Here is a 21,617-nt window from a genome sequence, read left to right as displayed (position 1 = left end):
GGCCTTACAAAGGAGCCTTCATTTGCACACCTCCAAGCCTTGTTTCAGGACCTTTTCGGTGACTTTTAGGGCCTGCCTAGGCTCTATCCAAAGTTGGTTTTGTCACCTTGGGTGTGTCTCTTACATGTGTAGAATAACCCCTCTTATAGCCTATGAAAGGAGCATGTCATTCTTGCATGCATTGATCATGTTTTAGTGGGTTTTTGGGCTTTATTTGGCATTTCATGTCTTTGAATTTTTCTAGTTTAGTGGCCTCTTGAATGCTTCATATGCTTGTAGTGTAATCCATGTACACTAGCTCACATTGCATGTTGTTTCGGCCCTTGATTCTAGCATATTTTGGCCATGTTCTAAACTGATTTTATTCATGATTTGGGCTGCCTTAGCTCTGTTTTGAGGTCCCATGGTCGAATGATGCTTGTCATGCATGCTTGTAGTGTAATACCCTTGGCTAGCTTCGAGTTTTGAAGCCTCTTGCATGCTTAACTTGAGTTGTTTTCATGTCTTGGCATGATTGAACATGTTATTTCAGAGCTTATACTTGTAACATATTCCCATGTTTTCCACTCTTTAAATGCGTTTGAGAGTTGTGCTTGTATGCCTCATTTTTGGGCCGTTGCATGAGCTTCATTTCTGTGCATTTCAAGCCATCATCTTAGTCCATTTTGTCACTGTTTTGGGCCTGCATAGGGACTGTTTGGGGTTGGTTTGTTTATTTGGGCATTGCTTTGCATACCTCTAGTGTAATGCACTTCACTAGTTTCGTTATTTGAGCCATTCAACATGCATAACATGAGTTGTTTGCATGATTCGGGACCATTTTGTATGTCATTTTAGAGCTGGAACATGTGTTGTTGTATGCCATATTTCATCCTTTCCATGCTTTCATACAGTTGTATCTTGTGCCCTTGGCTTTGGGCCCTTGCATCTTGCATGTTTACATATGTTTTGTTGCCTCATTTTCATCACGTGTGGCCACTGATTTGGGTGTGGCTAAGGCCCATTCATTTTGGTTTAAGTCCATTTTGCATCGAGTATGCCATTGTAGTTCATAGCATTGAGTATGCCGCGTTGTCGCATGTTTGATCATTGCATTGTGCATGCCTTGTTCACTTCATTGTGTATGATAGTCTTCACTTGTGCATTGTGTATGACATATAGTATCATGTGCATTGAGTATGCCATTGTTAGTTCGTAGCATTGCGTATGCTAGTTTGCATGTTTGCACGTCATCCTTTGCATGTTTGCATGACTTGGTTGCATCGCCATAGGATTGCATGCTTGAGGTGGCATTATGCATGCCATTCTACTTGTTGCATTGTGTTTGGAATAGGAGTTAGTCCAAACACGGGAAACGAGGGATGTTCCATACTCCAAGTGATGAAACGTGTCTCGATTCTTGGTCGCCGACACTCTTGACTAACACATGATGGAGTTTAGGCATTTATGTGTTTATATGTGCATTCATTTCACATTGAGTCATGCAATCCGACTCCTCGGCCATCATGCATCGAGATGCGTGATTGGTGGCCCGAGGATCAAGGACTACACTCCCTAGAGCTTATGCAATGATGGGGAGAGTGGTCGTGCACACATGTGTTGCAAATACCTTGCTTTCTCTCTTTGTTGCCTTTGTTGCAGAAAATGCAGAAACCAGGAGAAGAAATTGGTCGGCCGACCAGGTTTTCTAGCAGGCCGACCACCTTTCTGGTTTTCACTACCAAGGGTGGTCAGCAGATGGTCTGCCTTGCCCATAGCTTGGTCGACAGCCTTCCCACAGCTTCCCTGGGTGGAGTTTCATCTCTCTGGAGCCTCGTGCAACTTTCTGAAATCAATTGCAAACAAAGGCGAGCCGGGGCATCGCGATGGATTTCCCGACAAGGCGACTCGAGCATGCATGCACCCTTTATCATTCGGAACAGAGCTGAGGCAGTCCATTTCATGTAGCTTGCATCCTAATTTATTTGCTTCCTTAGTTTAATTTGTTAATTAATTAATGTTGTGTAATATTTAGCTGTAATTCGTTATTCATTTCGGTTGTGTAATAATTAGTTTAATTAGCTTAGATTAGCTAGTTGGTTTTGTATTATTTATTCAGACCCTCCACGAGAGGGCGAACTTTGTAATAAGTGTGCGTGTGTGTGATGCATGTCTTCCAATCCCACGTCTTTCTCCCTTTTATTTACCAACTTATGATGGTTAGTTTTAGGGCGTGTTTCAATTAGCATCTATATGTTCGCATGCTTACATTCATTCATCTGTATTGCATGCACCAGGCTCGGCACATCATGCTAACTGCATTGTATTTCAATTCCAAGTTGAATACATGTATCGATTGTTGCATCTCATATGCCATCTCAGAATAGTCGAGCCCATTATAGTTGCATTTTTGCATGTGTTGCATTAGGCATTCTTAGCATAGTTAGGATTCATGTATATTTTCTAATTAGCTTCTTTCTTTGGCTCGAAGTACTTGATGAGTGTTTCCATGATAGCATGGTTGCCATGAGGCTATGTGCTTATGTGATATAACTGCCTGAATGCCTGTGGGTGAAGGTTGGGTTGCTTGAATTGGAATAATTCATCAAAATCCGTGTTTTAGCCTACTTGCGAGTAGCAAACTTCAATCCATTTTCAAAACAAACAGATATGCGATGCTTTGTTCCAACTTAGGCAATCTAGTCTATACTTGTATGATGTGCGCATCACATAGTAATTCTAGGCTAATAAACTTGAATAAGAACGCATGTGTTTTCAAAAACAAAATATCATGCTTAGTAGTGGCCGATCTTTGATCGGACGAGCGGGGGTGCTCATGAAATGACCTTCCCCAATCGTACCCAAGTTCCCGAGCCAAGGCAACTTTGGTGTTGACGGACACGTGGCCTTAGGCACGAGTCAGGGTTTCCTAATTTCCTCCAAAATAAAATATTTAGGTGGCAACTCTGTATTTGGCAAAGCAGTCCATGTTTGGCGCTTCTTTCTAAAAATCAGTTTTCAAAACGATTTGCCGAATTTGGACTCTTTGGTAATTTATCGATCTTGCATTGCACTTTGCGAGATTAGATTCAAAACCGTGACATCGAGTCCGAACTGTAGTGAGCCCAATGAACAAAACGAGATTTTCTCGAGACGTTCGGGGACGTCTACACCAGTGTCCCCTGTTTCTGCCAAGTACTTTGCTTTACCAAACATTGGAGCCCGGCCGGCCACTAATGAGGCCTGGCCGGGTCCAACCAAGGCCGATCGTGCCCTAATTTCATGCAAAAACATATTTTTGTTCTCTAAGGTGAAAGCAGTGCAGACAGAGTAGCTTTAAGCCCTGTTTGTCCTTTCTGCTCTTCACTATTAGAGAGAAACTCAAGAGAAGAGTGAATTCGATTCCGAAGCCATCAACGATCGTAAGTTAATTGCATGATGGTTTCGGATACTATTAGGACATAAATTTATGAATACAATCAAAGGTGACCACCCCTCACTTTTATCATGAATTTAGCTCAAAGATGGAGGTAGACATGCCTCAAGTTTCATCAAAACATCATGAAGTAACATATGATGACTCTTGACGCGATGGACTCGGCATAACGTCCAGCTGAATCCAACCAATTTTAAGCATTTTCTTTACGTTGGTTGAGTTGATTTTAAACCAATTTTATTAGTCCTTTTTGACTTACCTTTCCACTACTTACTCATTTTGTACAAAGTGTTAAGTCCACTAAATAAGAAGAACTGTCAAACGAGTAGTGATCCATAGCATAAAAGAGAGACTATGTCTTGACAATGAACCTCCGTAGAGATTAAGCCATTGAGCATAGGTTTCTTTCTCATGCCTTAAACAACAATCAATCACTCGAAATAACTCTCAAGCAAAGAAAAACCAAGAAAGGAGGGAGAGAGCAGAAATGATTATGCGAGATTGATTATTAAAATGAGACTCTTTACAAGAAAGGAAGGTAAAGAAGGCTATCAACTCGAATGACTCGGTGCTTAAGGCCTAAACAACCGAAGCCATGAGGATGTACAACACAACAAACAAAGTATTCAAAGCATTAACTAATTAAACGAATTTAAACAACCCTAAGCATCCCTTAAAGTGTTAAAAAACAGTGGCTAAAAAGATTCCTAAAGAGCACAAAAAGATAGGAAATAACAAGGAATTACAAGACTAGTAAACAAGAGCAAGGAGAGGTGGCTAACCCCTCCATTTTGAAACTTCTAAACCATTTTTTTAGCCCTTTTAAACTCTGAAAATCAGTTTGTAAGCCAAGAAAAATAGTGTTAAAACAAAGGGAATGAGCTATGAAGTAAGGTGCAAGAAAGGGTGTTAAGCCTTTCTACCTTTGGTAGCTATTCAACCCCAAGTTCTTACACTTGAAACGGATCCAAAATAGTTGGAAAACACAAGAAATAGATAGAGAGAAACTGAAATGAAAGCAAAGGAAAAGGTGATAAGCTTATACCTCTTGAAGAGAGCAAGCTTTGGTTGTAAACCAAGCTTGATCCTAGTACACTCTCAAGGTTGAATTATGATTCTCAAGGTTCAACCAAGGCTCTAAGGTTTTGCTCTAAGGGTGTGTTTGATGTATAGATATAGTTCAAGGATGGTATAATATCTCAAAGCTAGCTTGCAAAGGAAGAGGAGCTCTCGAGGGTATATTGGCTTCTTTGAAATTTTTCTCACCTCTAACATTGAGATATATGGTCATATTTATAGAATTTGAGTCAAATAGGTCAAAAATATCTTCAAAAATAGACAACTGGCAACGCAGTCAAAAATGACACCGAATGCCTTTGTTGAGAATTTGAACCATTAACAACGCAGTAAAAATGAGGTGTCTACAGTTGCCCCTTTTGGACAGAGCTCATAGTTATGAAATGACATGAGTAAATGTCAAAGCCCAAAGACGACCCATTTGACGAGGCTGTAAGACATGGGCAAGGAAATAAATGAACTTAAAAATGGTTGAAGCCGAGGGTTACCTATGTATCCTTTTTCAAGAATTCAAACTTGCGTAGTTCAGGGGTAAAACACAATGATATATAAAATGCGATACATTTTGACGGTTAGACTTACACGCTGCGCGAAGTCGGCTATTATTGAAAACTCATGAGCATGCAAAACGGTGCAAAGTAGCAACACAAACAAAAAATGACTCGCACGAAAAGAGTAAGCAATTAATAAGACAGTGCAACCAACAGACATGTCTCCCTGTATTGCATACGGTGAGAAACGTAAAGAAACCAAGAGAACTCAACAACCTAACGTGTCTTACACGAAAGGAGATAAGCTGGTAAGATGGCGTGACCACCATGCACACCTAATGTTTTTAATTGAGTAGAAACAATTACTGAATGCGTCTCACGCGAAAGGAGGAAGGATGGTGTAAACACCAAGCGCACCTGATGTTTTTAACTAAGGAAGCAATAATCCTAACGCATCTCACGCGAGAGGAGGAAAGGTGGTGTGAACACCAAGCATACCTGATGTTTTTAGCTGAGGAACTCGAGATCCTAATGCGTCTCACGCTAGATGATGTGAACACTAGGCGCGCCTGATGTTACCTAGTTAAAACAACAATCCTAATGCGTCTCACGCAAGAGGAGGAAAGGTGGTGTGAACACCAGGTGCACCTGATGTTTTTAACCAAGGAAGCAACAATCCCAACGCGTCTCACGTGAGAGGAGGAAAGGTGGTATGAACACCAGCTGCACTTGACGTTTTTAACCGACGAACTCGAGATCCTGATGCATCTCACGCGAAAGGAGGAAAGATAGTGTGAACACCAGGCGCACCTAATGTTACCAAGTTGGAACAACAATCCTAACGCGTCTCACGCAAGAGGAGGAAAGGTGGTGTGAACACCAAGCGCACCTGATGTTTTCAACTGAGTGAAATAGAGATCCTAAGGCGCCTCACATGAAAGGAGGAGAGATGGTGTGAACACCAGACGCACTTGATGTTTTTAACCGAGCTAAAACAACAATCTTAACGCGTCTCATGCGAGAGGAGGAAGTCTAATCTACGAAAAAGCAAACAAATTTCGGAATAGCGTGAGATTATCTCATTCTCGGGAAGGCCTTGGAGAATGAAGGCCATGGAGATAACTGAAATCAAGGTACAAAACGCAAACACAAATTGACGAAGAATTGAATGTGAATTTTAACAAACTAAACAAAGCTTCATAAAACCAAGACAATCAAAACAATCTTTCAATTTTTTTGTTTTGAAAGTAGGCCTTCACAATCCCTGAAAGAAAAACATGCAATTTGGACCGTGATTCTGCGGTGCGCAAAATCCAGAAATAACAAGACAAATTAACAGAACAAATATAAATTAACGGAACAAATTATGAATCAATGGAACAAATTACAAAATAATGAATCAACGAAACCAATTATGAAATAATGAAACAAATCATGACTCAACGAAGCAAAGTGTGAAAGAAAGCAACAAATTATAAATTAGCGGAATAAATAATGAAATAATGGAACACATTATGAATTAATGGAACAAATTGCAAAATAACGCAATAAAGCAAACCAAGAACAAATCTCCTTCCTTCTTTCTTTTGTTTTCTTTCCTTTTCTCCTTTGCTTCTTTTTCCTTCCTTCATCTTTTTTCCCCTCTTTTTTCCTTTTTATGTTCTTTTCTTTTCCTTTTGTTCACTATTGTTTGTTGTTTTTTTTTCACTTTCTTTTTTCTTTTCTGTTATTCTGGAATTGAGGGGCACCCATAGGTGAAATAAGGCTGTCTAGTATTGAAACAGGTAACACAAACAAACTGTGTTATACTTGCGGTCGGTCGGGCCTCAATGAAGCACGACCGGGTCTCAACACAGCCAGCCGTGCCACGATGGTGACCCAGGGGCAATGCGGTAAATCCACAACCTATGGTTGATTTAAACAAAACCTGACCCTCATTTCATACACACCCATATCCAAAACTCCCTCTCCTCTCTCTCTACCCCTCCCTTCTCTCTAGATTTCCCCTCTCCTTGCATTACCCAACAATCCTCGCGAATTTCTTTCGTAAAACCATTTTATTCCTCTATATTTTGAACTGATCAAAAATTGATTTGGTTGAGTTTTGAGATTTCTCTTTGTTTTCCTTGATTTCTCATGTGTTTACCCACGTTTTTCCCTTTCTCCCTTTGATTTTTCACTCTCTTTTCATTTTCTCTCTCCTAGGGTTTGAAATTTTTGGGTTTTTCACTCCAACTCACTCACTCGCTCACTTTTCTTCACTTTTCTTACTTTCCCTCTATGGCCAGTGGCGAGGTTCCCATCCCTGACCCCGTTGTGGGTATTGGTGTCGTCCTTGGTTAGGATATAGGGGCAGAGGATGTTCTCCCTCCTGTTTCTGAGCCTGAGTTGCCTCCCTTCGCCAATAAGCCTTTTGATGTCGCCACCTACCAACTACGCACCTATGCTCTGACCCCTAGCAGTATCCTGAGATTTGAGGACCTTATCCCAGGGATCGATGAGGACATTCTGCTATGAGAGCTCGCAGAACACTTATTTGCCAATGCCTGCATGCTAAACAACCTTGTCTTTGTTTGTTTGTTTGTTTTTTTTTTTTTTTTAATTACGTAAGCAAATTATCCTTTAATGCAATGCAAATACTGACAACTTTCCCATACTACAAGTGATAGCCAAGAGGATTGCTGGCTATGGGTCCATTTTCGACCCACAACATTGGTATGAGAGGCTCCTCGCAGAGGTCCACACTTTAGTAAACGCTACCGGCTTTAGGCCTTTCTGCTCAGGATTGGTATAGATAAGGGCTGAGCCACTACTCTACGGGGCCCTAGTTAAGAGTTAATGGAACACCACTGACTCGTTCCACTTCTCATCGATTGGGGAGTTGACTCTGGCCCCATACGATTTCTCGATACTCATTAGCCTACCGGTCGGGGTTAGCAGCCTGATCCCATTCGACCTTGATATGACTTAGTGGAAAGCTGCACAGCTTCATCTTTTTAGAGCGATCCCAGACACTACCGGTCACGGGATGGGGTTGTACAGCTAGTTGTTGGATCACTTTTCCAGCCTTCAGCCAGCTACTCCAAAGGAGATTTCCTAGTACACCAGCAGGTTCCTCATGTATCTCCTTGGTACTACCCTATTTGCAAACAGGAAAAATACCGTAGGGCTATACCTTTTGGGCATGCTAGTGCATCTACCACAGGTGGTGGAGTATGACTGAGGGGGTGCCAGCCTGGACACCTTGTACTATTACATGAGCTTCGTATCCTGCCGCAAGGCAGATTCACTTGGCTGCTACTGGAGAGTTTGGGAGGTACACCTCATGCTTACTTTTCTATTTTGCTTTGTATTGCTGTTTATATCTGCTCATCTGCTTCACTTATTCACTTGCATTTCCTATTCTTGTAACTGTAGGTTTACACATATTTCACTTCTCTTGCTCCGGTCCCAGTGAGGCTGATTAAGTTATTTGCACCTCGCTCCTGGTACTAGAATTCCCAATTCGAGCGGCGTCAGCGTGTAAACTGAAACTTCCGCTTCTTTGACACTGTCACCATAGATAAGGTAACAAAATCAGATACCAATCTTGATCTTTTACTACATTCATTGTTTCCATATTGCTGTTTTCGTACTACCATTCCCATAGTACAAGTTGTCCTTTGATATCTGGACACTTGCTTTACATTTTCTGTTCACAGGTTTACTAGCGCCCTTGGGCGGGCATCCCTCAGGCATCGAGGGTGATTTATGTTGCTACATGGAAGGTCTCCACCATGCGGATTCTATTTGAGGGTCCATTCGCCAAGGTATACTATTTGGGGGAGCGATTCATTTGCTAGACCCAGGGCTGAGATGATCCTAACATTCCACATCCCCATCCTTCCAGTATGAGGATAGTCGATGACCTCCATGACGGGCCCTTGATCGATCACCTCATGTAGGGAGAGGACGGTGACCGATACCATGGGGCCGGAAACTTCACCGTCTTCTTACAAACTAGGGTGATACCGCCTCTTACCCATGGTGTGCTTCATGCCGCTCCTGAGGTTACCACTGCGGCCGCTGCCACTGGAGGTGTTTTTGCTACAGCTCCCGTTCGTGGGCTTCCTGCAATATCGACAGAAGTCGTATACTTGCGACCGAATGGGGTGATCAAGCAGATCCCCCTTGAGTACATTGAGGAGAGGGATCACAGGCTGGTGATCGCTCCCAGCATTGAGTAGGTACACATTTCTCTTTATTTCTATCAATTTTACTTTATTCTTTTGTTCCAATGTGCTTTATTATTTCTACCCACACTTTGTTCCATATGCTCAAGTTTTTTCTCTTTTGTAGGTGCCTGTAAGGTATGTTGATGATCTCCTTTGGACAGCTGACCGACTGCTGCTAATGGTGCGGAGGAGACAGACTGCTCTGGTCACTCACGGGATTGAGGTATACTTTGCCCATAGTTTACTGTTTGTTGCCATCTTGCCCATAATCATGTTGAATCTATTTTGGTATATGTACTCTTTTCAACTTGAGCCGGCACCAGCTGCACCTGTAGGACCTCCTCCGGCTGGGAGACGGAGAGGGAGGCGGGGCCCAGTGTGAGGCAGATGATGGGCTGATCAGGTCAGGGTCTGAGTGAGACAGCGCTCGCCCTCTGAGGATTTCTTTGACGAGTACAAGACCCCCGAGGATGAGGGGGATGAGGTCAACATGCAGTCCAGTAGCCCCACTAATGACAATGACGCACCTCCTCCGCAACCGAGGAGGAAGAAGGCGAGGATGGGTTTTTTTTTTTTTAACTTTTCTTTTGCTTTGTAGTTAGGAACTAGCTTCAGATAGACCCTTTTGGTTTATTTTTGAAAGCTTTTCTTTTGTTTTTGTGGTTTTTTTGTAAAACAATGATCAGGGTTGGACCCACCAGTTTATGAAAAGAAGATTTTGGATGACTTCTCTTGCATAACATGTGATGAATGGCACCTTTGCATAATAACATTGCACAATACTTTAGAATTGTGAATGCTTGCTATTGACTTTATTCTTGAATCAGACAATGAACTACAATTGGAGAAAATACAAAATACAACTCGATAACAAAAAAATGAAATGAAAACAACCTAAGAGCACTAAAAACACACTTGATACAAATAAAACAAAACTCAGAAGACAACAACAATACGCCAAGGTAAAAGCCAACCCTCTTCTGTAACCTACTCTATCTAAGCCACCATTTAGACCTGGCCAGCTCTAAATGGGCGTGGTTGGGCTCCAATGAGGCATGGTCGGACCTAAAAATGATGTCGGTACATGCAATCCAGCTGTTATACACTACCTCTTCCCAAACTTTACCACTTTGGACGGCTCAAAAAAGGTGAATTTTCGCAATATTGGCCTAAACGCTCTTTTTCCCTTGAGCCGCACTTCGCTTTGTCTTTCATTCCTTCATGCCGCTGTTTGATGTTAGAACCCAATTACATATGCATTTTGCTTCGGATCACAAGTAATGTGTCCTGCTTTGGAAGAATTTCAAGCATTGATAGAATCCCGGTGCAACGAAGAAGTCATGCCACAACCCTGTTTCAGCCATGCACGGGCACTTGGTCAGATGTGTGGGCTGACATTATACGAGGCTCGATCCTTGGCTCATGATAGGGAGTTGGACATTCCCAGTTTAGTCCACTGGTTTTCTGATATTGGAGATAGGGGTAACCTTCTCTGGCGAGGCTACTGCCAACATGCCCTCTACTTATGCTTACTCGCATACTTCCTTCTTGCCCCTAGTTATGATGGAGCTAGCATCAAGTTAATTGTAGTGGTCCAATGCCTGAAAGAGGGTAAGAGTTGCATGGGTTTGGCACTGGCCGAGACCCTAATGGGCTTAGACGTTTTCCATCTTTGACAGACCACCCGATTTGCAGGGAGTCCACTGCTTCTTCTGGTATTGTTTCTCACCATTTCTTATTTGTGATTCTCACATCATTCGACACTCACTTTCTATTTTCATCTCAAAAACCATTTTCTTACTTTTCCCTCAAGGCATAGCTCTCTATTCTTTAATCTCTCATATTTTTCATCCCTTCCCAAGTATGGTTAATGGATAAGCTGAAAGTGGTGGACCCTTGCCTAGAGTATTCAGTCCGAGCTTACTTCTTTCACCAGCTACTAGTAGACATTCCCTCAGAGGGAAGGTTGTGTGACTGAATGTGAAGTCGGTCTACAGCTGACATAGCTTGGCATTGCCCCTGGCTCAATTTAACTAAGATGAGTTGTAGCATGTCTCGACTGTCGGGCATACAGTTGATTGGACTTACACACTGTGTGTTCTATTTCCTTTTCCGGTTCAAATGCCAGTTTCGACATGATAAGAGTTACCCAGATGAAAGGTTGGAATACCCGGCATCATTTCCAGTTCGTGCCTCACACTTGCCCCGGTACCTCGCCGTTTGGAGGACGAGAGAGATTCTGGCCCCTAACCCTAGCTTTGGTTACACATTGTCTGTTGAGTGCTTGTCTTGGCTCGAGGATGAAACACAGGTTGGGCCAACTTTGGCTACAGAATCTTCCACGAGTACAAGCAGAAGATATAGAGCCACCTGATTTATTAGTGCCCCTAGTTTTATTTCTTTGTTTTTCTTTTCAAGTTTCTATGATGTAAAACCAACATTGATTTGGAGAATGAACTCATTTTGATATCAATGTAATTAAAGTTGTGAGCACTGGAAATTTTCTTTTTTGGTGAAAGAATGCTCTTAGTTGTCAAAGGGTAAAATTTTGTGAAAAATCAATTCATTAAAACTTTTCAAAATATTTTTCGGAAACGGTCACCAACTAACACACGCAGAATCGATCCTCAAGATGTACAACCCCGAATCAGAAGTTCATAACTGCCCACAATTGCATTATCATCACTGCCTTATCCTGCAACTGACCTTTCTGCCAAACGAAGGTAACACAATCAAGCTGACAGATGATGGAAAGGACAGACCGATCTAACAAATAAACTGGATAGTTGAGTTGGAGGTGGTTATGGCTAAATTTGGGATGAAGTTGCCTACATATCCCAAAGCTAGGAATCAGGCCTTATGTAGTTCAGTTAGGGCTCACTCGAGTATTAACTCTCTCCTTTTGCACTCTATCTTTTGCCAAGGCTGCCCTTTCAAGTTTTCAACCTTGCGAGCTTAGTTTTTCTTTATTTCTAATTTTTTATGCTCTAACTTTTGTTAGATCGCCCTTTCGGGTTTTCAGCCTAGCGAGTCTCTCAAGGATAGTATTTCTTTAACTTGTCCATATTGATCGGCTGTGAGAACTCCATGTCATCCAAATCTATAAGAATAAATGCTCCTCCGGATTAGATAGATTAGATGATATAACGACCAGTCCAATTGGGTCTGAACTTGCCCCTAAGATCATGGATAGGGGCTCGGTTGTCTTTCAGTACCATATCTCCGTCCTTGAGGCTTTTGGACTTAACCTTTTTGCTAAACGCCCTAGTAGTGGTAACCCTGGATATGGTACAATGCCTTCAACCTCCTCTCATCAAACAACATTAACTCTTCAAACCTGCCTCCGCTATCTGACATTCAGCCATAACTCGCAAGGACAGTACTTCAATTTCAATTGGCAGAACAACTTCCATTATGTACACTAGAGAACAGGGAGTAGCCACTATGGATGTCTGAATTGACATTCTATAACCCCAAAGTGCAAACGGTAGTTTATCTGGCCACTCTCTGTAGATCTTTACCATCTTCCACAAGTTGTTCTTCACATTCTTGTTGGCAGCCTCACAGCTCCGTTAGTCTGTGGTTTATACGTTGATGACTTGTGAAAAGCCACATTGTATTTTTCGAGCAAATCAACCACCTCTTTCTTGAAGTGTGAACCATTGTCTGAGATGATCTTATGTGGCACCCCATACCTGCAAATTATGTTGTTCTTGATGAACATGGCCACATGCGACGCCTTCAGCACAGAGTACGACTAAGCTTCCACCCACTTAGTGAAGTAATCAATTGCCACCAAGATGAACTCATGTCTATTGGAGCCTTTTGGCAAGACTGCCCCAATGACATCAAAGCCCCAGGCTGAGAAACGCCATGGTGAAGTCATGTTGTAGAGCTTTAACGGTGGGATATTCATGCGATTACTGTGGACTTGACATTTGTGGCATCGCCGCACAAAACCAATACAATCCTCCTCCATAGTTGACCAATAATAGCTTTGTCTAAGGATTTTCTAGGTTAGCATTACACTATTCATGTGTGCTCCACATTCTCCACCACGAATGGCCTCCATGAGACGTTTTGATTCCTCTTCTTTGACACACAGCTTGTGCATTCCCAGATGACCCCTCTTATACAGCTACCCCCGCAGATAATGTATTGGATGGCTAGACGCCGTATTCCCTGTTTATCTTTGGCATTTGCCCTTGGTGGATACATATTCTTTTCTAGAAAATTCCAAATGTTGTAATACCGTGGCTTCTTGTCTTGCACCTCATCTATTACAGTTACTGAAAGGGTCGCATAAGCGGGCGTATATTTTTGTTCAATAATGATCGGGCACATCTTGACTCCAAGTGGGATGTCTACCATGGAAGAGAGAGTTGCCAATGCATTAGCGAATCGATTGTTCTCTCTTAGCAGATGTGTAAATGTCAACTTTTCAAACCTCAGAATCAGAATATCCAGGGCCTGATGATACATCTTCATGTTCTCTTCCTTGACCTTCCAATCCCCGTTGGTTTGAGACACAACCAGGTTCAAGTCTCCGACGACGTCTAACCTTATTACCACTAGTTCTAGGGCAACTTCCAAACCAGCAATACACACCTCATATTCTGCTTCGTTGTTGGACACTCTAAAACGAAGTTTGAAAGCTAAGGGTATGTGGGAATCATCGGGTGCTATGAGAAACACACCTATCCCATAACCAAACTGATTAGACACTCAGTCAAAGTACATTGTCCATGTTTCCTCTTCTATCTGCAGAATGTCTTCATCTGGGAATAGGTACTCTACTGCCTCATCTCCTTCTACTGGGTGGTCTACCAGGAATTCGGCTACAGCTCTCGCTTTAACTGATTTGCGTGTGGTATACTTGGGATCAAATTCAGAGAGTAAAAGCAACCAACAGGCTAACCTACCCGTAAGTGCCGGTTTCTCAAAGAGATATTTAATGGGATCTAATCTCGAAACCAGAATTACAGAGTGAGCTAACAAATAGTGCCTTAACTTCCTGGTTGCCCACACCAAAGCTAGACAAGCCTTCTCGAGAGGAGTGTAGTGGGTCTCGTAATCCAGCATCTTCTTACTCAGATAGTAGATGGCCTTCTCCACCTTGGCTTCAAATTCTTGGACAAGTATGCACCCCATAGTCAAATTCGTCACTGATAAGTACAAGATCAACAGCTTTCCAAGTTCTGGCAGTAATAGTACAGACGGATTTTGTAAGTATTGTTTAACTTGTTTGAAGGCAAACTAACATCGATTGACCCATTGGAACTTCTTCCCTTTCTTTAGAAGACCAAACACTGGTTCACAAGACAAGGTTAATTTTGAGATAAACTGCCTTATGAATTGCACTTTACCCAGAAAGCCATGTATCTCCTTTTCAGTCCTTGGTGGTGGCATTTCTAAGATGGCCTTAATTTTGGACGGATCTACTTTGATTCCCCACTGCGTGATTAGAAATCGCAGCATTTTTCCCGTTGTCACCCCAAAGGTGTATTTCTGTGGGTTCAACCTCAGTCTGTACTCCGTGATCCGTTGAAAGAATTTTTCCAGTGCGATGGAGTGGCCCCCTCGTTCCTTGGACTTGACAATTATGTCATCCACGTACACCTTAACTTCTTTTTGGATCATGTCGTGCAAGATCGTGATTATAGCCCTCTAGTAAGTAGCCCCAGCATTTTTTAACCCAAAAGGCATAACTCAGTAGCAGTAGGTACCCCATGGTGTAATGAAAGCAGTCTTTTCTCTGTCTTCTAGTGCCATCAAAATCTGATTATACCTGGAAAACTCATCCATGAATGAAAGCAATGCATGGCCTGTATTGAAATCCACCAACTCATTAATGTGCGACAGTGGAAAGTCGTCTTTTGGACTAGCTCTATTCAGATCCCGGAAGTTAACACAAGCCCTGATTCGACCGTCCTTCTTCAGAACTAGAATGATATTAGCTAGCCAAGTTGGGTACCCAGAAACCATCAAGAAACCTGCTTCAATTTGTCTGGTAACCTCCTCTTTAATCTTCAAAGCCCAACCTAGGCGACTCTACGCAGTTTCTGCTTAACTGGTCAATCCTCAGAGTCAAGAGGGATACGGTGTTGTACAATCTTAGGATCGATTCTAGGCATGTCTTCATAGGACCACGTGAAAACATTTTGGAAATCTTTTAATAAAGTGATTAAACGCTGGTAGAGTAATATAAAAGAGAAGGAGCATCAACCAGAAAGGAGGTATGTAAGAAAAAGATAACTTAAGATATGAGAAAGACTTAAGTGAATACTAACTTGCCCGTGGGAGTGCTAATTCTGGCCCCCTCGACTGAATTGTTCATTACCATTTCAGGTACAAACTCGAGGATCAAGAGAGTCTGCTGGGACCAGAGGGTATTTCCAAACCACATCTCCACAATTGGCGCTGTCTGTGGGAATACTCAAACGTGTTTATGGCAAACATAACAGATGATCCTCCATTCGTTCCTTGAGCAACGTCCCCGGATGTGACCAATGACACCAGTTGGTCAACGGTAGTGTCGATAGGCAGTTTTGTCCGGTTCATTGCCTCTAGCAGTGCTTGCCTATGCTCCCAGGAAGCCATTATCAGTCCTCAGATTGATATGTCTGCCTGAATCTTCTTGAGCTATTTCAAGACCATAATTTCTTCGACGTCCTTCTCTTTTGATTTCTCAACATTCTTGTTGGAGGATTCTGGCTGATCTAAAGCCAAGGGTTTAAAGTACCAACCACTCCAGATTATGTGGTTAACCTCATCAGTATACCATGTATCATCAGGAGTATCAACTTTCCACCCTTCATCTATGTACGTGTGGCTCAAATCATTATCTTCCCACCACTCTCTTGCAGTCATGGCCGGGCCATTATTAGGTTCTACCTGGAGCATTATCGTCCCACCACTCCCCTATAGTCATGGTTGAGCTATTATCAAGTTCTACCTGGAGCATGTTCACATCACGCTCCCCGTTATCATGCCACTCCTCTTCCATAATAGTTTTGGTTTCTGTATTCCAGTACTTCCTGACCTTTTTCTTCCTATCACTGGGCTCCCACTTGGGCTTTCTCGTGCTTTAGACATTTACCACTATTGGCTCGACCTCTTCTTTCTCTTTCCCTTTTCCTTGCTCCAGAGCTATCTTCCTTTGGATTTATTCTACTCTTTCTCGCTGGAACCGTTCCAGCTCAAGTTCCTTCTCAGTCAGAGGCACAACCTTAACTTTACAACTATCACAATCTTCCACTTCTTTCATAACCCCCTTTGCTGGTTCCTCCATATCTGACTCATCTTTACTCAACCACCAGTTTCTTGTTTCTGGCTGACTTGGATCCCACCACCCAATCTGCACACTGCCTACGTCCTCCTCTTCAAAGAAGTAAAGGTTCTCTAGATTATCCTCTAGGTTAGCCAGATCCTCCTCTAATTCTGCCAAGTCAGTTAGGCTTTGTTCAGGCCAATCGTTCTAATTTTGCCTTAGTTCACCTTCCCCAATGACATTAATGCTAAGGAAATTCAGCAGTATGACTACTAGCTTTGGCTGATCAATGGCCACGATGTAAAAGCTGGGATCATACTCCTCTGCAAGTGAGGCCCTCTTCTCTATGACTTCACTATCAAGCAATCCCTTTTCCGGTGTATTTTCCCTCTTTTCTAGCTCTGTCGCCATAGGCCCTAGTTGGGCTTTGGGTGTTTTGTCTATCATGCACATGTCTGTGCCCCCTGGAATAACCACCTCCGACTTGGGTAGATGGGATAGGGTAATATATGCGTTGGGGTTAAAGGTGGGCGGTAGTGTATGGATTTGGTTAATGTTTCTGGGCAGGGGGACTTGGTTATGAGTAGGAAGTGGGTTGCTAGTTATGTTTGGTTCAGAGGGTGGGGTGATGATTTTGTTGTCAATAATATCTCGGATCTCATGATGCTAGCGGTAGCACAAGTCTGTGGGGTGACCGTGCTACTGATGAAAAATGAAATACTAGGCAGAGTCGTGTCTAGGTGGTAATGGATCAGGGAGGGGTCGAGGATCGAGGGGCATGAGATGCCCCTTTTCCATTAACAATTTAAAGGCACATGCTGGGCCTATATGGAGTGCGTAAAGGTTCTTCGGTTCCAATTTGGGCATGTGGTTTGTGAGGGTTGTAGGGTTGTAAGGTTGTTACGACAATGGGATCGGCTATTTTGGCCGTTGTGACAATAGGACTGACATCTGCAGGTCGTGGACTAGTGCTATTGCTAGCATTGGTATTCCTGGAGAATGGCCTTCTTGCAGGTTCACTAGTTCTGTGGATGATGCCCTTTTTGAATGCACTCTCAATTTGGACCCTTAAGTCATGTAGAGAAGCAATTGTGGAGAGTGGTGCCATTATCATTCTTTGCAGCATATCTAGCTCAAGATTCTGGACCACCAGCTAGACTTGCTCTCTTTCGGATGGCCTATTTTTCATTCTCACTGCTTTTCCTCTTCATCTGGCGACAAAGTCAATAAATGGTTCTTCGGGGTTCTGGCTAGTTGCTTACCGCTCACTAATAGTCACCTCTATCTGAGTGTTATATGAGTACTGATTGACAAACCCCTCAGATAGCTCCTCCCAATTCTGCTTTGTAGAATCCACTAGCTTAGCATACCAAATGGCCATCACATCAAACAGAGTTCTCCTGAATAGTGACAGCTTTTGAACTCGAGACAGGCCCATCGGTCTTAGCACATTGGAAAATAGGCAGACATGCACAATTAGATCCCCACTCCCATCGTATGGGGCATCTTGAACTTCTCTGGTAACCTGATCGAAGCCTCAGTGTACTCGTCTTCAATATCCTAATTAATCTCATTGATGTTAAAGGGAAGGATTCCCATAGGGAGCTGCGCCAAAGGCCAATAACCCAGAGCCGGTGGCAACATTTCTTGAGGATCTAGGACCTGGGGATTTTCCACTGGTGAAGGTGGATCAGGGTTTGGCTAAGCAGTCGGGATTGGATGCACGGTTGATGCTGATGCCCAAGATGGGCGTTATAAATCAGCAATAATCTCATCCTGTGTGGCCATCCTTTGGTTCACGATATCCATGTTTCTCTGAAAAGGTTGCCATCATGGTAGTAAATTCCTCTATGTTTTGCGGCATTGCTGGCTTGGGTGAGTTAGGTACTGGTGAATAGAGTGGGTGGGAACGAACGGGTGTTTGCTGAGTGCTTTGTACTAGTGCTGTTGACTGTCTTTCCCTTCTTCATCGACGAACTGGTGGAAATGAGACTAACACTGGCTGACCACCAATAAGGTCTTGAGTTTTGCAAAGCCTGCCAGAACAAGTCCACACAACTTGTGGTATACTGGGTCTTTCTGAAGCTATGATGGTAAATTACCTAGTAGAAGTAAGAAAAGAAAAAACAACAATAAAAATTGGACAGTACTTCGGCCCAATTCACTACAATTTATGATCACAATTGAAGAACATTCACTAAACTCTACCCCCAAAACTAATATCAACCTGTACCACTGATACGAACCTTCCTGTATAGTTTCACTGTGAAAGCACATACCAGGTAAAAGAGAACCAGAACACCCCTATGATGGGGTAGGGTTACCCTACCTTAGATTTTGAAATGATCTATGCTGTAATATTTCCAACAAAGGGTTTCACAACATCCTATATATGGGTGGCATCCTGTCCTAATTTGGAATAGTCGTTATGGCTTTATTATATGAAGCAAGACCAAATGGTTAAAAAATGGGTACCTCAACAAGACTACCTGATATACCTCTCACACCTAACACCGAGAAGTGAAGGATGGGTCAAGCGGTACTGAGGTAATCTAGATCCAAGGGTTGTGTTTCCAACATGACAAAGCCTACGACCAGTCAGCCTTTTTGCAAGCTTTTGGGCAAGCCTCCGACAAACCGTCCAAGAATAGCAAATGGAAAACACAATGACTTAAAGTAACTATGCAAATGCAATACAAAGAACATATAAGAGTAGATAAAACTTCACATCAGGAATTTCAAGTTAAGTTCTCTAAATCCCTAGCAGAGTCACCAGAAACTGTAGCTTGCTTTTCGTGCTTCTTTCGGATACGATTAGCCTTACACTTCAGACTCCAGTGGTTAGTATGATGAGCCGGACTCAAATGCATGTGAGACGAGTGTATGTGAATCATGGGAAATGCTAAGGAAACATGCTCTTATTCTGATTTATTTAGCTGTGAGAGCCGAGTTTAAGGTGTTGTACACAAATAGGAGTCGCGTGTAAGTTGGCTCGTAATGGCTTTACCCTTGGGATAAGATTGCTGAGAAGACGAGTGAAGTGGGCCAGTCGTGGTCGAATAGAACTAGATTGAGGGTCGAATAGGCCATCAAATCTACCGAATAATTGGGAATCCAATTGTCAGGGCAAGGTGTCCATAATCAGAAAATGGGCCCCAGAAGAGTAATATAAAAGAGGAGGAGCATCAGCCAAAAATGAGGTATGTAAGAAAAAGATAACTTAAGATATAAGAAAGACTTAAGTGAATACTAACTTGCCCATCTGAGTGCTAATTTCGGCACCCCTGACCAGATTGTTCATATTCCCATTTCAGGTACAAACTCGAGGATCAAGAGAGTCGGCTGGGACCAAAGGGTATTTCCGAACCACATCTCCACAATTGCCGCCGTCTGTGGGAATACTCAAATGCTTTCATGGTATACATAACGGATAATCCTCCACTTGTTGCTGATGATGTTACACCAGGAGATGATGTTACTCCAAGAACCACACATGGTCCGGAGAATATCACCGCACGAAGAGCCATGAACTTCAACCCAGTGACTCAAACTTTGCCTTCAACCTCGATGTAAGAAACCATGCAAATGGCCGTGGATCAAGCAAAACAAAATGAACAACGTCCGGAAGACATGGTTGTTGAGAACGAACATTTGCATAAGGAGTTGGCCCTTGAGTTAGCTAAATCTTAACCAACCCCACCACACCATTACTGGGGTCGGTCGCCAGAGAAGAATGGTGATCGACGGCATTGGCGTTGAAAATCTGTTAGTAGCAACAATTCCGAATCGCCATCCTAGGAATCCAGGAAGAAGGGATGAGCTGACATGTTCAACTTATTCAAAGGAAGTTCGTATGTACGGCACAAAAAGGGAAAGGGAAATGATGCTTCGGATGAAGACACACATGATCCTTTTATACGACGCATTGCAAAGGCTGTATTGCCTAAAAATTTTAAAGCACCAACATTCACCTTGTACGACAGTAAGTCAGACCTTACGAATCACATTCGTCATTACAAGTAAGCAATGATGTTGCACGCTGATGATAAAGCCCTCATGTGTCGAATATTTACAAGCAGCTTGGGACCATTGGCTATCAGATGGTATTATAAATTGGAGCTGGCGTCAATAAAATGTTTTCATCAACTCCAAACGTCCTTCAGGGCAAGATTCATCACCAACGAGGTCCAGCCAAAACACGCTGAGTCTCTCTAGGCGATGCAAATTAGACCAGAAGAGACCTTCCATGAGTATTCGGCATTTTAGTGGGAGTGTTTCAACTTGGTGGACAATGCTTGCAACGATTCCATGGCCATTATTGCCTTCAGAATGAGGTTACATCCAGATAGTCCTCTCCGAAGCTCATTGACTAGACGACCTCCCAAAACAGTCTGGGCGCTTAAAGTTGAGGAATATTGCAAGGTGGAAGATGATGCCTTTCACGTCAAGGTCATACAAAAAGCCCTGAAGTCGGCCCCATCTGGTCTGGTTCAGTCGATAAGCGTCGTACCACTAGGTAGCCCTGAACCGCGGCCCCGATCAAAGCCCAAAAATCGATAAAATTTGCGTCAGTAAAGCGAACAATGTTCACGCTATTTGAACGAACAGTATCAAGTGGATAGCAGGAGCCCAAGGCATTTGGACAAGAAGTACATGGAATTGGTAGAACCAATCAACAAGATCCTACCTAAAGTCCAGCATCTACCATTCTTTAAATGGCCATCCAAGATGATTGGACCCCCTGATACTAGACAGAGGGATAGGCAATGTGAATATCATAAGGATCATGACCATGAGACTGACAGTTGTTATGTACTGAAGGACCATCTGGAGAAGTTGGTGCAAGATAGCAGACTGGGACAATACATCTGAAAGGCCAATCCACCAACCATGGTGGCTCTACACTCAGATTCCCCTACACTTGGTGTGATTCACATGATATATAGTCTATCACTGCCGACACAGGTACATACAATCCAACTATAACCCAGCTTGCCCAAGCCGAACACACTAGCCAAACGGCCTCATGAGACCGGCAAAATCAGCTTCGACGACATTGATCTTGAAGGGATAACGCGCCCCTATGATGATGCCCTCGTTATCGAGTTACGCATAAACAGATTTGTCGTGGAACCCGCTCTAATCGATTA

General features: G+C 42.9%; 1 protein-coding gene across 1 annotated transcript; it reads left to right on the top strand.

Annotated features, from left to right (window-relative positions):
* The first annotated feature begins 20,775 nt into the window (after positions 1-20,775).
* LOC145800520 (uncharacterized) lies at positions 20,776-21,339 on the top strand. The gene is made up of 2 exons (XM_082890207.1): positions 20,776-20,955; positions 21,076-21,339. The coding sequence occupies exons 1-2, from the start codon at positions 20,776-20,778 to the stop codon at positions 21,337-21,339; spliced, it is 444 nt and encodes a 147-aa protein (XP_082746333.1).
* The last annotated feature ends 278 nt before the right edge of the window (positions 21,340-21,617 follow it).

Source organism: Camellia sinensis, chromosome 10 (assembly GCF_055761805.1).
Source record: "Camellia sinensis isolate YWXY chromosome 10, ASM5576180v1, whole genome shotgun sequence".
NCBI lineage: Eukaryota > Viridiplantae > Streptophyta > Magnoliopsida > Ericales > Theaceae > Camellia > Camellia sinensis.
Note: the sequence above shows the minus strand (reverse complement) of the source record. Positions and strands in the feature narration are given on the sequence as shown.

Coding starts and splice junctions, on each gene's coding strand:
- LOC145800520 (XM_082890207.1), top strand. CDS start 20,776: ATGGCCATTATTGCCTTCAGAATGAGGTTACATCCAGATAGTCCTCTC. Junction 20,956..21,075: donor AGTCGGCCCCATCTGGTCTG/GTTCAGTCGATA, acceptor TTGAACGAACAG/TATCAAGTGGATAGCAGGAG.